Source organism: Protobothrops mucrosquamatus, unplaced genomic scaffold, assembly GCF_001527695.2.
Source record: "Protobothrops mucrosquamatus isolate PMUCROS unplaced genomic scaffold, P.Mucros_1.0 scaffold769, whole genome shotgun sequence".
Taxonomy (NCBI): Eukaryota; Metazoa; Chordata; class Lepidosauria; order Squamata; family Viperidae; genus Protobothrops; species Protobothrops mucrosquamatus.
Genome location: NW_015387037.1, coordinates 157,107 through 175,297, shown reverse-complemented (window position 1 = coordinate 175,297; position 18,191 = coordinate 157,107). Strand labels below are relative to the sequence as shown.

General features: G+C 52.9%; 2 protein-coding genes across 2 annotated transcripts in view; one reads left to right on the top strand and one right to left on the bottom strand.

Annotated features, from left to right (window-relative positions):
- Nucleotides 1-607: 607 nt before the first annotated feature.
- Nucleotides 608-7,857, bottom strand: LRRC75B (leucine rich repeat containing 75B). The gene is made up of 5 exons (XM_029284624.1): nucleotides 7,828-7,857; nucleotides 5,073-5,570; nucleotides 3,790-3,918; nucleotides 2,147-2,259; nucleotides 608-1,172 (listed from the first exon to the last, which is right to left on the bottom strand). Exons 1-5 carry the CDS (start codon nucleotides 7,855-7,857, stop codon nucleotides 608-610), a joined length of 1,335 nt encoding a protein of 444 aa, XP_029140457.1.
- Nucleotides 7,858-16,425: 8,568 nt separating this feature from the next.
- GGT1 (gamma-glutamyltransferase 1) overlaps nucleotides 16,426-18,191 on the top strand; it is a 28,770-nt gene continuing 27,004 nt past the window's right edge. Inside the window, exons 1-2 of the mRNA XM_015818618.1 lie at nucleotides 16,426-16,460; nucleotides 17,149-17,313. Coding sequence (XP_015674104.1) covers nucleotides 17,153-17,313 — 161 coding nt within the window. The 5' untranslated portion in view covers nucleotides 16,426-16,460; nucleotides 17,149-17,152. The remainder of the gene's footprint in view (nucleotides 16,461-17,148; nucleotides 17,314-18,191) is intronic.

The following is an 18,191-nucleotide window of genomic DNA, read 5'->3' as shown; positions in this document are numbered from 1 at the left end:
AATGCAGATGTCCACGAAGCAGCCCAAAGAGCAGAAACACTAGTGGGAAAAGGGATGCTCCAAACCCCCCCCCCCCCGACAAACACCTGTGCAACCCACTTCAGCTCCCCTCGATCCCTGCAATGCCACCGGTCACGTGTCTGGGCTGCAGATACCGCATGCCTCGCATTCCGCCACCCTTTGTTCGGAGGGGAAGAGGGGGAGGAGGCAGGCTGTGCCATCCTGGCGCCGTCTCGGCCCCCATCCAGTCTTTCCATGCCACTCTCACACGGCTCTCTGGACCTGTGGACCCGGCACATCTGGGAAAGGATGGGCCTGGGGCTTGCTCCATGCGCCTCCCCACAACAGCAATTGCCCACCTTCTGCATCTCCAGATGGTCTCCTTTTCTCTAGCTCGCCAGGTTTGCGGCATCATGGTAAGTGACTAGCCTGGTTTGGTGCATTTGAGAAAGCCCAACTAGGAGGAAGAGGATGGGGCAAGGGGACCAAGTCGGGATTGGAAAGGCTCAAGGAAGTGGGCGGATGAGGCCTGGTGCGGCCTCTCTTCCATCAGAGCTTCCACAGGCGTGGCTTTAGTCTTCCAGAGGACACCTCCATGCATGCCCAGTCATCTTTCACATGACTGCTGGCGGAAGCGGCGCTTGGCCACTGGTGGGATACCCTCTTCCCCTTGCAGCAGCAACTCCTCCCCCTCCTCCTCCTCCTCCTCCTCCAGCAAGCTGGTCTCAGGCCCACTGGATGCCTCAGAAGCGCAGTCCAAGGACTCGTGAATGGTGGGCAGGGTGGTCTGCTGGCTGAGCCGCTTCCGCAGGCCAACAAGCAGAGGCTGCGGCATGGAGGAGACGTCGACGTTGTTGCCCAGATCGATCCAGGCTAAGGAGGGGAACTTGGCCATGTCCTTCATGGCGTCGGTGAGGTCCTTCACAGTGGCTCGGGTCAGGTGGTTCCCATTAAGGGAGAGGTGGGTGAGGCTGGGCAACGACCACAGGAAAGGCATCAGGAAGTGCATCTCCTCATCCTTCAGGTTGGTGAAACTCAGGTCTATGATGAAAAGGTGGTCACCGCTGTTCTGCAGATAGCTGGCCAGACGCTGGATGTCGCGTGTGGAGAGAGGGACCCCAGAGAGATCGACGGCTTCTTGGCTGGGCTTCTTGTGCAGGCTCCACTTCAGGCTAAAGAAGGAGAAAAAGAGGGGCCAGGGGCTTCAGAAGGAAGGGCTGCTCCCTTCAGAAAACTGGGCGTCTGGAGAGGCGGAGGGGGACAACCCAAAATGGGCCACATCACACAAATGCTGCACCTGGCCTGCTTGGGTTGGATTTGGGGTGCAAGTGCACCGAAGCAGTGCATGACGGCGTTGCCGTAGGCTGGTCTAGTCTGGCACCATCATTGTTTGCTGCAGGGGCCTGGCTTGAGCCAGCTATTTTGGGCAAGCCATCCCTTTACATCGGTCGATGCTCGTTGGTCAAGGAGCTTGAGTAACTTTTGTGTGGAGGTCCCACAGCCCAAGATCGTGGTGGGGGAGGGGATTACAGCATTAGACCCCAAATAAGCACTTGCAACCCTTCCGTCCACTGGATCCAATTTCCCGTCCTCCTGCTGTGGGGGGGGGGACCTGGAGCGTGTGCAGTGAGCTGCGGCTGGTTTGTGTTCTGGCCGCCTGGGAATGGCGCTGGGGAAGGGGGATTGCCTTGGCCGGAAGAGGGGCAGAAGAACAAGGGGGAGGGGTGGCTTTGGCTCAGCTGTTGTCCTTGCAAGCAATGGTTTAAGGCAATGCTGGGTTTTTCAGTAACCATGGTTCTTGAAGTGGGAGGGGGCGGGGGGTGTTCAAAGCCAGGGCATGTATGAGTGCTTGCAAGAGCAAGGATTCTAGAGAAGCTGGCTTCACACGATATGCCCTAAACAGACTTTTGTGGTTTAGTGTTTTGTGGGTGGAAATCCAGGCCTTGTCCAGTCATATTGTGTGAACTAGGCTATTGCATTATGTTGTATTATAATTTGTTTGGAATGCCGCTTGTTTCGTGACTTTGGATTTCATCTGCTGTGGGAACTGAGCTCATGTCACACCCTCTAATACTGGTGTCCTCCTGGCTCCTGCAACCCCCGACCATCCACAGAAGGGTTTCTGTGGCACACCATTCCTGCTCACCTGCTGTGGGATTTGCGATGGGGCAGCCCAGACCGATGCCATTTCGAATGTGGAGTCAAGTGGTAGATCAGCTGCCGGCAGATCCGGTCGGAGGATTTCCACGGATCGTATTCCTGAAAGCAGGGAAGTGGCAGCCGTCGGCAGGGACTGGGCCCCCTCTCAGTTTGCAGAGCTGCCAGTCCCACATCCTCACGGCCTGAGCTCTGCCACTGAGGGCTCTCTGGGCCCTGGGAGATGCCTGGCTCCAGCCAGCTGCTTTGCCTTCCCAAAGGCTCCGGTAACTATCAGCCAGGAATCTCAGGAGACCATGCAGCCATTGGGGGCCGTGCCGATCCTCTCCTGTGAGATCAGAGACCTTTGCCAGGAAGACACCTGGGAAGAGCTGAGGCAACCCCAAGATGTGGGGCTGCTTCCCTGTCCATCCAGCTGCCCCAGCCCCCCCCCCCCGCAGCATCAGGACATGTTCCCCCCCATCCCGCTGGCTGCAGGCCCTGCATCTCGCCTGGCCCTTCTGCACAGGAAGGGGGGCGCCAGCACGGTGCATGTGGGTGTCTGGTTCCTGGCAAAGAAGGGGAGGGACAGAAAGCAGCTGGGTCTCCTGCTAGTCCAGAGGGGGATCCACCCAGCTCCTGGCCAGAAGGGAAAGCACAGCTGGCAGAAGCACACCCTACTGGACAAGCTGGCTCAGGAGAGCCGAGAGCAAGGGGGGCCACCCATGGAGGACGGTGGGTGCCACAGAATAAGCAGAGCAGAATAATCTGAACATTTTTAAATCTAAAAAATCCAGTAAGTGTCTCTACTGGAGGCCAGCCTAAAAACCTCTCCTAAAAACCATCTGCCAGCCTGTCCTGCCTCTGCCCCCATTTCATCCAGCGCAGGGACACTGAGCAGGGACAGAAGAGCCACGGCCCAAAGACCTGGCTTCTCTGCCACGTTCCTGCTGCAAAGCAGGAGGCCCCGGCTGGGATTCCCACTGGCACTTCTGGACTGAGGTGACTGGATCCCTGCAGAGGCTGGATCACTGCAGAGGAGGACTTGGGGAGACTTGGATAACCTTGGAAGGCAGGAGCAGCTGACAAGATTAGGCCCCATCCCCCCCTCAGGGCAGAGGCAGGCTGGGGGTCAGGGCAAGGGTGGCCAAGGGCCTTCTTCGCTCCTGCTGCTGGGAAGCTCCTCCAATCTTTCCTAGCTGAAACTCCCCTGCCCTAACCTAACCCAGAGGAAGAGGAAGATGCATCTCTGGGCTCCCAGCAAGGAGCGTCGCAACATGAAACTGCCCCTTTCCTCACAGGTACGCCCAACTGGGGTGACGGCCGGATGCTGCAACTTGCTTCTGTCCTTCTTCCCAAGGCAGGAGGACCTGATGGTGTCTGAGGCCTGGAGTTCCTCGGCCAGGCCGAAGTGGGATGGAAGGCCTCACGTGCCCTTTACTCTGGTGAGGAGGAAGACCAGGTCTCCTAGTGGTTGGATAAGAACTGGCCCTTTTGGTCCCCTGGTCCTGCCCTTTCCGGAGAGGCAGCCCCCAGGCAGCCAAGCTTTGTCTGGAGGGGGTGCCAGCAGGGCCCCCCAAGCAGTGGCCTCTTTCCCCACCCAGAGACCTAAGTGCCGACGGTGCTCCCCCCAAGGGGCCCAGTGGCCCTCACCTTTTTGGGGCACTGCAGGTCTCTGGCCAGGCTCATCAGGAGGTCGTGGGAGATGGGGTCCACCAGGTTGAGGAAGGTGGCCTTCTTGTAGAGCACGTCATTGAGGAACGTCCCCTCCAGGCCAAGGTCCTATGAGCAGAGAGCGAAAGTGGCTAAGAACTGGGGGGGCACTGAAGAGGGAGCCACCCCCAGCCATGCCACTGGCCAGCAAGCAAGGCAGGCCTCTGGAGGGTGAAGGTGCAGTCCTCGTCACCCAGACGTGGGGCAGCTCCAGAGGCTGGAAAGATTGCATCCTTGCAGCTGCGGTCCCTAAAACTCTTTCAACACGATCCCCAGCTGCAAGATTGCCCATCGGATCCTGGCGGCAGCTTTTGGGAAGCTGAACCAACTGAATGTTTAGATGGAAAAAAAGGTACGAGAGCAACTGCTCCCCACCCCCATCAGAGCTTGCTTGGCAAAGCTGCCTTCTCCAGCATCTCTTCCAACCCTGGCGTGCGAGTGGGCACTCCCCTGCACCTGCCCGGCACCACTGCCCACTCCTCCTGCTCTCCTGCCAGGTGCAGCGTCTCTCTGGCTCAGGACGACACTTTCGACTAAGGAGCAGAAGCTACAGCAAACTCACCGCACCCACAACTGACAGAGTCAACAACCGACTGGGCAACACAATTGCTCTCCAGCAGTCACACAAAGGCTGGTCTGCTCCTTGGAACTGGGCCTGGACAGGTTGGGACAATCCACACCTGGGGGAATCTGCCATCCCGACAGGGTGTCTTTTGCTTGGCACTGTCCCGGGCATCCCGAGGCCCGCGCAGCCTCTTGCAACCGGCCCCATGTCTGCCGCATTTCTGCCTCCAGGTCAGAGGACTCTTTCGGTGTTGGGGGGGGGGGAGATCCCGAAATGTCAGCTAGTACAAAATCCCGCGGTGGGTGTGTGTGTGTGATTGGAGCCCCCACGTCCTTGCCCGGCTTTGGGGGCTGCCTGCACCCACCGAGCTGGAGAGGCTCCCGCCGTCCCGTTAGGAAGCGCCGCCCCCCCCGGCCGCGCTTTCTCCCCCCCCCCCCGCGGCGCCCTTTGCCACCCGCCGGCCCGCCCGGCAGCCGCGCTCGGAGCGACGCTTCTCGCCAGATCCGGCGCTTCGCCGCGGCGCCCAGTTTCGCCGGAGACGCCCCCGCCCGCCTCGCTCTGCCCACGGGGGCTCCGCGCGTCCGCCTCGCCCGCCGGAGGGAAGGAAAGGCGGGGCGCGCATCCCCAGCGCCGGTGCCGCCGCCTCCCCCCCGCCGGCCTCGCCTACCTTCCGCAGCAGCCGCCCCGCCTGCTCGTGCCGGTGCTCGCGGAGGGTGGCCTGGATCTCGCGGATCCAGCCCACCCGCCGCACGTAGGGCGCCGCCGGGCGGCTCTTGCGCAGCCCCGCCGGCAGCTTCTCCGCGCCGAGCAGCAGCGAGGCCAGCCGGCAGTCCGGGCCGGGGCGCCGCGGCTGCTCCTCCGGGCGGCTCGTTCCGCGNCCGGGGCGCCGGGAGGCCGGGGGGAGGGATCGGATCGGGCGGCGCCGTGCAGCGGACGGCGCCCTCCTGCCCGGCTGGCGCTGCCCGCGCGGCCCCTCCGGCTCCTGCCCGCCGTCCGCCGTCGGCTGGCGGGAGGCGGCTCTGTTTTTGCGGGCACGTGCGCGCGGCGCGCAGCCGGGGAGGAGCCGATCCTCGGCTGCGTCTCTGGTCCCGGGGGAGGCGGCCCGCTCCTCTGCGCGAGGAAACTCCGCGTAGGCTGCCGGTCTCCCCGAAGCCCCCTGGAGGCCGAGTAGAGCGTCCCTTGGGCCCCTCAGAGGCCAACAGGGCGGGCCTGAGACGGAGCGCCCCGCCTGCTCTGCCGGCCAGCAACAGGGGGCTGGGGATGGGACCCGGCGCGGCTTAAGCCCGCCGCTTGACGGGTGGGGGCGTTGGGGGTGGGGGCGCAGAGCCAGGCTGTAGCGCAGGAAGAGAGCCTCCCGTGCGCCCCCCCCCCGTGTGCTTGAGAGGTGCAACGGAAGAGTCTCCGGTGTAAAAAAGAAAAAGATTTTGGTTTGATATCAGGGAAATGCCCTGGAGGTAAGGGCGATGGGGGGCGGGGGGGTTAAACAGTCTGCGTGGTGCACCCGTTGGAGATGCCGGGTTCCTGCTTCTGGCAAGGTTGGACTTAACGACCCCGAAGGCCCCTCCCGTCTCTTGCGTTGCGTAGACCCCTTTTGCTCAGTTTGCTTGCATGAGCTCCCGGGGGCCGCCGCTGTAACCCGTCCCCGCCCTTCGGGATTCTGGCGCCCTTTCCTGCTTTTCTTCAGCACCGCGGAGGGGGTCTTGGTTCCTCGTCTCTGAGCTGCTGGGATAAAGATGCTCCCTCTGTTTTGAGCACCGTAAACTAGGGGGCGGCCACAGAACATCTGGAACATATCAGCGGTGTGCTTAAGTGCGCCATACCATAGGCCTGAATGGTGTGTACAAATGTCACAAAATTTCCACTCTGCCTTTCTAGGCAGTAAACAATGCCTCAAGATAATGAAGTGGAAGACCAGCATCCAAGGGAGCTGAGCCTAGAAGGAAAATCCTCCATATTCTATGAAAAACACTCCGGGAATTTCAGCTGGCCTGTCTCAGTGCTGCAGCCCCAGTTCCACCTTGGCCGAGGGGTACCAGGTACCTTATGGCAGCCCCAAAGAACAGGGTGCCGATGGAAGTTAGCAACCCAAACAGCAGCTTGAAAAGCAGGAGGGGCTCCTCTGAGCCCAGGACCACATCTGGCCTGCAGGTTGCTCATCCTGCAGCAGACGGTTGTGCTCCTCAACCCGCCTGATGACCCCCTCCTCCATAATTGGATGTCAGAAAGAGTGAACTCAGGGCTGAGATGCAGCAGGGGCCTCGGTGGGTGGGGGCTTTGGGGCCAGCATCGTGTGGAGAGTGATGGAATTGGCCAGGGAGCTTCAGGGCAGATCCTTCACCAAGGCCAGTGAAGGGTGAAGCAGAGGCAGACAAGGCTGGCTTCTTGCAAGAGGTGAGTTGAGCAGCGCTGTTATCACCTTCATCCTTTGTGGCCATTGGCAAAATGTGGTGGCGATTTCATGCTGCAGCTGCCTTCTCTGAGTGTGCCAGCCACTCAGGCAAGTGCCCATTTAATTCTGCAGATCTCCTCCTTTAGGTGGGAAATATTGCGTTGGCCCAGAGGCTTCTTCCATCCCTGCCTGAAGATTGTTCTACTGGTAGAACAGGAAGACAGCCTCATCTTGGGTCAGCTCAAGCCAAAGACTCGGTTTAGAAGATGGCATCTCTCAAGGGCCATTGTCCAGCTCAGTCAGGCATGCTTCCCCTCTCCCCCGCCCCGATGAGCTGGCTGGCATTCTAGTGGCCTCAAGAAGTTGTTGAGATGTCCTTCTGAGCCAATCTGTGAACTGATTGTGAACTCACTCTCTTCCCAACCACTGCCCTGAGTTGAAGGTGGTGGGCCAGAGCAGAGCCTAGTCCCATTGTAGGCTTCATCTGGGAGCCCTGTGCCAGGTGCCCAGGTGGCACCCCAGAGAGATGAAAGAAAGAAGCTAGGCCTCCTATTTGGCCAGAGTGGACTTTTACCACATGAAAGGAAGGCCGGGCCCTCATAGCAAATGGGGAGAGAAATTAGTCACCTATCAACTCTCAGGGCTCACAAGAAGCTTTCCATTAAAAGGCTGGTGGATTTTGCCCTCTTCCTCTTCCCCTTCAGTTTCAGTTTGTCTGGATCAATTCAGCCCCAAGAGAGATGCCGGCTGTGCCCACCACACAGATGCCCAGCGGGGGCTGTTCTGGCCAAGTAGATCTGCACCCAGCCACTCTTAATGCAAGATATGAGCAAGCCCTTCCCAACTCATCCACCCCCTTGGCAGGATGTATTTCAGCAGGAGTCTCATCTTACTGGTTATTATGGGATACTTCAGCGAGACTGGTGCAAAGGGTTAGCGTAACAACTGCCAAAACAAGGTCAGTCAATGTTTTGCTTCTGTTGGCCAGAGTCCAACTGGCATTTTATCTAGGATTAGGCTTCACCTGGTTGCTTGGCACATCACAACACTCCATGTTGCACAAGGATCTCGCCCGCCCTCCCTCCCACATGAAGCAAACTTCCTCATAGCAAAGCTGTTGTTATTTTGGAAACTAGGCAGCTGGAATCTCCCTGCCAGATGGTGAGCTGCCATCCTCCTGTTTCTGTCAACACCTATTTGCTGGTTTCCTCTCCACCTTCCACCTCTGTCCCACCTCCTCCCAGTCGGCCTAAACCAAGAGCCGCTCAGACGGGCTTTGGGGGGCAGAACATCGGAAACCCCTTTGCAGCACTCGGGAGAGAAGAGAGAGCATCCACTGGTGGGATAAAACTGAATTCGAACTTCTCCAAGCCAAGAATAAAGTCTGTTATTTGACCGGTCAGTGCAGATGTGCTTAGACGAAGACTTTACATATGTGTGAAGAAGTTTCATTTGCCAAATGTCTCTCCTGGGTGCCCCCTCCCCACTTTGAGTCCATGAAGCCCAGCGCCAGCTGGTTCTTTGGGGCTTCCCTTGAGGTGCTTGGAAGGCAAGTGGAGCATTTCGGGGAAGTGCAGAATCTGACCGGAAGAAGCCCTCTCGGACTGCCCCACTGCTGACCTTTCACCTGCCCCCCCTTCCAGTCACCACAGTTGCTGACTTCCCTCCACAAAGCTCTCCCCCTTTGAGGCCACCCAAGCCGGAGTTGGAAGAGGGGGAAAGATGCTACCTTAATGTGGCTTTTCTCACTGGCCCATAACGGCTGTGCAAACCTGCCTCTTTCTCAAATTGCAGCCACCTGGGTCCCCGTCCTCCGGCCTGCAGCCTCGAGTCACTCTTAGCTGTTCTGGTTTGGGCTCTGGAGGCAAGCTACACACCACCACCAATCGTTTGGTCTCTGTTGTGGTCAGTGAGCCTGCTGGTTCCGTTGGCCACCCCAAGTTGTTTGCACAGACACACCCTTTTGGGTCACCAAACCCTTCCTTCCTGGCCCCTTCCTACTCGACTCCTGTGTTTGGGGCCAGAGCGGCTCACGTGAAGCCATTTGACATCCACCACCTGCCACTCCCAGGCAGGGTGAAGGAGGTTGATGGGCAGGTGTTTCCCTGCCAGCTGACAATGTTTAGGAAGGTGGGGGGGAGAAAGGTTGAGGAATGCCCCAAGCCCTCTGCTCGACTTGGCGGATGCCTGAGAATGAGGCTGGCACAATTCGTCAACCTGGTGCCGCTGCAGGCCCCGGGCTTGCCAGTGGGGCAGAGACAGAATGCCAGGGGGGTTTTCTCCTTCAGGCCCTGGCAGGCTGCTCCGGGGGGCTGCGAGGGGGTGGCAAATGCTGGGCAGCAGCTGCAGAGGATCTGAGCCGCCCCCCTAGCAAAGGGAGGCAGCAGAAAGAGGCTGACGGCCCACCTTCATTCCGCAGGTAGAAGGAAGCGGGCAAGGCCCACCTTTCGTTTGGATTTACTTTCTAAGCAGCTTCACTCAGGTCTAAATAGCTCAGGTCCATAACCGTGATGGGTTTCAATGGGCCCAGGGCAGGGAAAGCATACTTGGCTGAACTGAAGAGAATCTCTCTTGGATCCCAATCTGGTGAGAGGGAGAGTGGATCCTTTTTTCAGCTCTGCTGCCTCTCCAGCCTCCCGCCAGCCTGCAGCACATGGCTTGGGGTCTCCTTTCCTAGGGTGGGAGACTCCTAGAGTGGGAAGGGCCCACGGAACCGGCCCCTCTGGCCCAGCTGTCCTTCTCTGCAGGGTGGCTTTGCTGCTCTCCTGCAGCCAGGCAGGCAGGCAGGCAGGCAGGCAGGAGGGGAGCGGAAAGCAGGGAACCGCTTGCCATGAGTCAGGCAGGGATGCTCCTCCAGATGCCTCAAAGGGCTTAGTCTGCCTGTTTCGATCTGCGCCAAACCCCACGTGGAGTTGCCCTTCTGGCCTTTCCCTGTGAGGCGCAGCCCCAGACGCAGGGCGTGAAGTCCAAGATCTTTGAGCCGTCTCCTGCCCAGGCCATTGGCTCCCTGCCTCCTTGCCCCTCCCCTTCCTAAGGTTCACCTGTGGCAGCTGCTGCTGCTGACACTGGCGTCGACACACGGCTCTTGCCCAGCAAACCAAAGGCCACCAGGAGAGGCAGGGGAGCGTCTTGGCACTTTGAACCCAGGGCCCTGGCGGGGCAGAAAGGTAGGAATGCGGAGGGGAGGGGCTGCCTGGCTGTGCAAAGGGTCCCGCTTGCTGGGGGGAGGTTTGCCACCCTCTGGACAGAGAACAATGTTGAGCCATAAGCTAGGCAAAGCGAGGTGGTGCCCCCCCTCTCTCTCTCCCCCTCTCTCTCCCTCCCCTCTCTCTGTCTCCCTTTTCCTCCCTCCCTCCCTCTTTCTCTCCATCCTTCTCTCTGTGTCTGTCATGTCTCCCCCTAGTCCTTCTGTTCACTAGATTTGAAATACCTAATTCCTGCAATTGTTCTGCATATGTTTTAGCTTCCAGCCCCCTAATCATCTTTGTTGCTCTTCTCTGTGCTCTTTCCAGAATCTGAATATCTTTTTCACAATATAGTGATCAAAAGTGGCTGCATTATTCCAAGTGTGGTCTTACTAAGGCTTTATAAAGCGGTACTAATAGTTCACATGATCCTGGCTCGATGCCAAAGTGGCTTTGTGCAGCCTCGGAGGCCAGGTGAAGGGTCTTCCTTTTCCAGATGTTTCCCTTTGGGGAGGAGGTGGCCGAGCCCGTCTGCCCTCCATGTTGTCATGACCTGTACTGTGCAAATGTGTGCCCAGTGTTGGGTGCCCTGCAGGGCCAGTCCAAAGTGAAGCTGAAGAGGGGGCAGTTGTAATATGGATGTCCTAGGAGGGACCCCCTCCCCCAAACAAGGGAGGGCATCAGGAAAGAATGACATGGGTGAGATGATACTTGCAGGTCTTCCCCACAAGACCAATGGCAACCCCGCCAGACCCACAAGATGGCAGTGGCTGCCCGATCCCTCCCATAAGTGGAAAATCCTGTGCCCGGCTGGGCCTCTCTCCAGAGCCTTAAAGCAAGGGAGGGTGGCAGACCTTGCACTGCAGAATTTGGGGAAGGTGCTTCAAAATCATACCAATGCTTTACCGCTTTTTGGGGTGGAGTCGGGTTCTGCCTTGCATAAACATTTGGCAACTGAAATGGCAAATGGTTTGCAGCTGGAAGTCAGATGGCTTTGAAAATTGGATAGATGAGAGAGAGAGAGATTGAGGGAGATGATAGCTAGATGATAGCTGATAGATGATTGATTGATGACAGACAGATAAACAGATGATAGAGATGATTGATAGATCATGGATCCATTGATAGACGGATAGATGATAGATGATAAATTGATGATAGATGATAGATAGAAAGTAAGTAAGGCCACACCTGGAATACTGCATCCAGTTTCGATCATCACATTTCAAAAAAGATGTTGAAACTTTGGAAAAACTGCAAAGAAGAGCAACTGATTAAAGGCCTGGAGACAAAATATATGAAGAACAATTGCAGTATTTGGGTTTGGCTAGAGAAAAGAAAGACTAGGGGGGATATGATAGCAGTGGGCTCCTATAAAGAAGAGGGGGTCAACCTATTTTCCAAAGGACCTGAATGCAGGACAAGAAGCAATGGATGGAAACTAATCAAGGAGAGAAGCAACCTGGAATTAAGGAGAAACTTCCTGACAGTGAGGACAATTATCCAGTGGAACAGCTTGCTGTCAGAATTTGTAGATACCTCATCACTGGAGGTTTTTAAGAAAAGACTGGACAGCCACTTATCTGAAATGATGTAGGCTCTCCTAGACAGATAAAGATAGATAATAGAAAGAAACAACATGGAAGAGTCTGTGCATGTGCCATGGAACAGGAAATGGATACAGGCAAGATACAATTTTATCATCTGAAAAAGAGTCTTATATTTGAAAGGGAGAGCCAACTTTTTGCAACCAGGGGACTACAGTTTCATTTCTAAAAACAGGAGGAATGGGAAGGATGTAGCCAGAAACAAAATTACAGAGCCCAACATTAGAAGGCGTGGAGCGGCAATCTTTTGCCCTTATTTTTCCAAGGTAATACAAGAGAAAGAGATTTGCAGGGAAGGTCAGATGGGGAACAGAGGTCAGATCAGCCTTTCCTGCGTGTTGTGCTGGGAGATGGAAAATTTGGTCCTTGTTAAGCCTGCTCAGCTTATCCAATTGCCTTGAGTTCTTTCTCAACCTAGGCAGAGTTTTACTGGCCCGTTCTAATCAGAACTTTCCCTTTGCTGAAGGAAATACTTTTCTGAGGCTAAATGAAGCCACTTTGATTTCAAACAGCCTTGTTGAGCTAGATATCCTGGTTTCAAAACTGAAATAATAATGGATGATGATTAGAGAGCCAGTTTGGTCTACTGGTTAAGGCACCAGGCTACAAACCAGGAGATAGTGAGTTCTAGTCCTACCTTAGGTGTGAAAGCTGGCTGGGTGATTTGGGGCCAGTCCTTCTCTCTTGGCCCAACCCACCTCATCGGGTTATTGTTGTGAGGAAAATAGGAGGTGGAAGGAGTATTAAGTATATTCATGCCTTGAGCTATCTATAAAGACAGCATAAAAAATCAAACAGATAAACATATCAGGGCAATTATGGGGAATTGGAATAATAGGGAGACAAGTTTATGAATACAAATGGGCTAGTCCTTCCAAAAAATGGCAATTAAATGGTCTCCTTTATTTCAAATAACATATATAATAATGGAGATCTATTTGACGAGCTAAAAGCATTGATATAGAAGCCTAGTTGGCAAAGGAAGAAAGCCAAAATAAGGCTGAAGAAAATTGGGGTTTTGATTTATTAGAGGGGATTTCATATTATTAATTAGAGGATTAAAGGGAGAAGTTGAGATAAGGGGAATTCTGGGCATTAGATTTAAAATATTTGTAAATTAGTTGAAAATAAGGATTTTATCTGTTTAATATTTAAAAATTAGACCTAAAAGAAAAAAATTAATTATTATGAATATGTTTGATTTATTGATTAACCCAGGTAATATGTACAATGGTTTTGATTTATTAAAGGGATATTGTATTATAAAGTAGATTATTTAATATGGTGGGAAATAGATAACTTTTAGGAAATAGAACAAGATTATATTCAAATAGATAAAATGTGTATTTTGGATATTAGATTCTGTTATGAATTGAGATAAGGGAAATCTTGGTTACCTAAAACCTGAAAATTATAAATATCAAAGATTAAATTGGAATATTGATGGGAAACTAAAAATTGGGAAAAAATTAATAACAGGATATGGATTGTTTATGAAGATTGACTATAAAAATAATTAAGATACGTATAAGCTAAAAATTTATTGATAAATGTAATAATGATGTTTTTACTGAGTTGATATAATAAGAACTGTATTAGCTTAAATACGAGACAGTAAATGTTAAGGGAAAAAGAGAGGAAATATTTGATATTGTAACTTGAGATTTGTACTAAAGATTTTGTTATTGAACTATTGATTAACCCAGCCACCACATTGCTTTTTAAATACTTAAATGTAAAATTGGAAAATTAATAAAATATTATCTAAAAAATAATCAAACAAATAGCAAAATTCATCAGGACACCTGCGGTTGCATCAAATCTAGAGCAGCATTTTCAGTGCTGCAGTCGACTTGCACCTCGTTGGGATTGAGGCACCACATTGCTCAACTTTGCCCTGTTTAGTTCAATGCACTATTTAATAAGGTGTCTATTTCAGAACGATGCAAAGTCAGAGGCGCAAAGCTCGAACCCAGAGCCGTCCTTGAAGGTGGGATGAAGGCCTCCCACTAACCCCACCCCAAGTCAATTTCTCTGCAGGCTTCCACCTTTGCTCCTTGGGGTCTCCCTTGTAGGAAGGCCCTTGATGGAGAAGGGGAAGAAAGGTTAATATTGGTTCAGTTCTTGAGGGGGGGTCTATTCTCAACCCACATGGACTCCTGCTCTGTTCACACTTAAAGATTAGTGGCTTCATTTGCATGTCCTAAACTTGGTTAACATTAGCCATAGTCAAATGATGGCTCAATGTGTTGTGCAAATCCAGCCACTTTGGTTAGGTTATATTTGGCTTACTATGTGAAAGCAGAACATTCAAATCACTGGATTTGAAGGGCTGGGAGGAACCAGCGATGTGAACATGTTGGGAACAATTGTCCAGCCAGCTCTATATCAAGAACATTTCCTGTTTCTGTGGTCAAAAATTAATTTGTTGAGCACATTGGCAAATCCCTTTAACACAGAGAAAGATTGATAATAAACCATGGGGAAAATGGATCAAGATGCATCCCTCAATAGGCACCAAAAGGTCATTACCCGGTTAGCACATCCCCCTTTCTCTGGCACTGGTGTGATGCCAAGTTCCGGTTGGCCAACCTGAGAGATCATGGACCGGCAGGGCAGGTAGGACAGCACTCCTCTTAGATTTTCTGGAAAATGTGGTAGAAGGTGTGTAAGCAAACAATTATGGTGGTTGAAAAACCACAGGTGTTATGAAATGCTTACAACAAGGAGGTCCTTGACTCAGACTAACGTTGTGGGTGGGAGGGGGAGGGACAGGAATTGTGAGCCAGATGTTTTTAGGAGCTCCTAAAGGATCCAGATCACACCTCAAATAATCTCTGGCTGAAAGACCAACTTTCAGCTACTTTTCTTCCATATTTCCAGTAATCAGAACCCAACTAATAATATATATATCTGTTAAGAAAAGTTTACAAGATAAGAATGTTACTATACATTCAATATAAAGCCATACTAATAGGGAAATAACCTGTTTCAAAACGTTTCAAGTTAAATGAAAGAAAAGGTTAACTTATAATCAGCTGGGGAATACTAGATGTGCTCGGGGCTCAGTGCTGTGATTTCCATTAAAAGAAGAGTTTGAACTAACAAGAAATGTCCTTAATGAGCTTAAAAAAAACCACAGCACCCAAAATGCTTCAAGCTTGCAGCCTTCCATTTTGTGCGGAGGGATTTCCTGAGCCACAAATGCCGGGGAGGGAGGCCGCCCTTTCTGTCCGGGCCCCATGACGCCGCGTAAGGCAAGGGGGGAATTAAGCCGAGGGGTTGTGGAAATGACTAGCAGGGATTCTGGTCCTGATGCAACCAGCTATTCTGAGGCGCGTCTCACGCCCAGACCTGCAGGAGGATGAGCACCTCTCGTGACCAGAACACAACTCGTTCATTCAGTGTTTTATTCCAGAGTTGCTGTGTGAAATTGGTAATCTTGCAGTGCTGGAAGAGGGTGTGGATGTCTCCTCCACAGCTCTTGCGGGCAGCAGAAGGACCGGTGGGCAGAAGGGGAGGGAGGGAGGGCCTGCCTGGCTGGGAGAGCCTTGATGCGGGGGAAGGGCTTGGCTGCCGGAGGGCTGTGGAGGGTTTCCAGCAAAGGCGAGAGGGCCATTTGTCGGCGGTGGCTTGGGGACCCCTGCCCTGGGTAGAGGGCTGGACTAGAAGACCTTCAAGGTCCCTTCCATGATTTTATAAAATCTCCATTTGAAGAAAGGTTTAGAGTTAGCAGTTGAACTAGCTAATATTAAACAAATATTAAGTGATCGAAGTAACAAAAAGGAAATTCATAGCAAACACTATCATAAAAAAATATTTTTAGTCTTAGCCTCTCATCAAGTTGAGACCAGAGTCAGGCAAGGGTGATGGGCAGTCTAGAAATTTAATAAATAGGCAAATTTAGCTTTATTTCCCTGTCGTAAGGCAAGACTTTATAGCTTTCGCTTTGATGTTGAANTTCAGAAGCCGATCTCCAGTTTTAGAAAACATCCCGTGATCCATTTTTTCCAAACATTAAATCAATGAAGAGCATAATTTGAGATGTTTTTACTAAGACTCAAACACCAGGAATTCAAGAGGAGGGATGCCCAGGTGCCAAATAGAGCATTTTGTAGTGAAATAAAATGTCACTTTTCACAAAAGTATGGGGGGGGGGTTGTGAAAGGCCCCCTTACACTGCTGCCCTTTTCCCGGTCCACTCAGGAGAGAGACAAGAGACAGAGGCAGCGGCCTGGTCCGGCCACTCAGCCAGCCACTCATCCTCTGCAAGGCCAGCCAGGAGGAGCAGGATCCCACCCTGGCAGGGGGAAGGGTTGGCCGATGGGGCCATGCCCACAGCCAGCGAGTCAGTGACCTGCCGGTGCTGATTCACTCTGAGGCTCTGGAAGGGAGAAGCTGCAGGAAGCTCTGAAACAGGCCTGGGTGAAAGCAGGCCTGCTGAGCCCCATAGGCACTCGAGGCAGGGAACAATGGGGCTGGTGGGGACCTGCTGCTCTCACCTGCTGCTCTCACCCAGCAGCAGCAGCAGCAGCAGCAGCAGCAACAGCAACAGCTGGGAGCAGGAAATCAGGACTTCAGAGTCTTCTTCTGGTAGTCCAAGATGGACTCTTCCCCACAACTGCTGGAGACCTCTCCCAATGACCCCCAAGTTGGAATGCAAGGGCTTCATCAACCAGGGCAGTTGTGTGTGTGGGGGGGGGCTGGGGCAGTTGGGGCAGAAAGATTGTCCCACATCTTCTTTGATCTTCCCCAGCTGCTTCTTTCCAGAGAGATTGCACAAGGGAGGAAAGGAAGGAATCCCCATAGATCGCTTTGGGATCAGAAGGAGCTTTGCTTCTGGAAGTTGCTCCATATAACAACAGGTAATGGTGGCAAGAACACATCTCCTGTCCCTCATCTCACCCCACATCCAGCACACTGGGGAGGGGGAGGGCAGGGAGGCTCTGAATTTCAGGTTGCAGGGGGGGGGGCTCTGTACTGATATCAGGGCATGCTGTTTGTGCCTTTTTCGGGAGGCACCACACAATGGACTGCACAATCTGTTCCTGTCATGACTTGAGGCTCCCCTGGCTTTTGGGGAGGTCTTCCTTTCTGGTGAAACACAAAAGAGGGCGGGCGGTGGGGGCAGGAGGACTAGAGGTGGGGGAATCCATTGATGATTTGGTCAGGGGGAAGCATGATTTCCTATCTGTTCACAGGACCCATCTTTGTTATCAGCCTTCATGACAATATGAGCTTTGCAGCCATTATCTATAGCGGTGCTTACTTAGTTGAAATAATCGGTCGTGTTTCTGTCTTCTGGGACTCCCAAGCAATGTCACATTTCTAGGAACTGAATGAAAACATAGGAAACCTCAAGACATGTGAGGTCAATGCGCCAGCTGAAGCCATTGATCACAAGAAGCTTCACCCACCCCTCGGCCAGAGCTCTCCCCCAACGCTTGGCCATCTGGGGAGGGTTGCCTATTCCTCTGTGTGGTGAACTGTCCTTGTTTCTGCCTTGACTGCTCTGGCACTTCTGCTAATCCGCCTCTCCTTTTATTTCTCAAGAAATATGAACACGAAGCTCTTGAAGATCGGGATCCTGACGGCGGTGCTCTTGGCCCTTGCCATTGGCATTGGGCTGTTCTTTGGGCTGCGCCCACAGCCACAAAAGCACACCTATGCAAAGGCAGCAGTGGCTACCGATGCAGGCCCCTGTTCGGTCATCGGGAGGTAGGTGTTGCTGGTCGGTGGCAGGAAAAAGCTGCAAGTCTTCATTTTTTCAAAATCCACAATCCAGACAGCCTCCAAATGGCGTCTGAGGTAAAAGCTCTGCCAGAGGAATTCGCTTTTTCGGCCAAATAAAAGAGAACCGCTGTGGTGTTGTGGTTAAGACCACAGGCTAGAAACCGGGGAGCTGTGAGTCCAGCCCCACCTTGGGCACCCAGCCAGCTGAGACCCCTTGGGCCAGCCACTCTCTCTGAGCCTTAGGAAGGAGGCAAGGGCAAATCACCTCTGGAAAACCTTGCCAAAAAAACTGCACTTCAAAGGCTCAACACTGACTTGGAGGCACAACAAACAAATAAACAAAACCCTCACACAGAACAGCACTCACTGCTCCTGGTTACCCCTTTTGTTTCAGGAGTATAATTTAGGGGTATGAAGATGTTTCTGCGTCTGTGTCCTTCAATAAATAATTGAGTGTAAAAAATCATTTCTAATTTATTACAAATCTATCAGTAGGTACCAATTGGCTGGCCAGCTGCCTTCCCCACCCCTCTAATTCTAACCCTAATCCTAATTCTAATTCTAAATGATGTTGGCTTCTTCCACCAGTCACTTCTGGATCTGGGACCTGCAGCCCTAAGAAAACTAAAAAAATTCTGGCTTGCTTTAGCACCAGCATCTGGATAGATGCAGCCTCAGAAGTCCTTAAGCAGCAGAACAGAATGGAATAACAGAGTTGGAAGGGACCTTGGAGGTCTTCTAGTCCAACCCCCTGCTCAAGCAGGAGGCTCTATACTATTCTGGATAAATGGCTGTCCAGTCTCTTCTTAAAAATCTCAAGTGATGGAGCACCCACAACAAGCGTTCCATTGGTTGATTGCTAT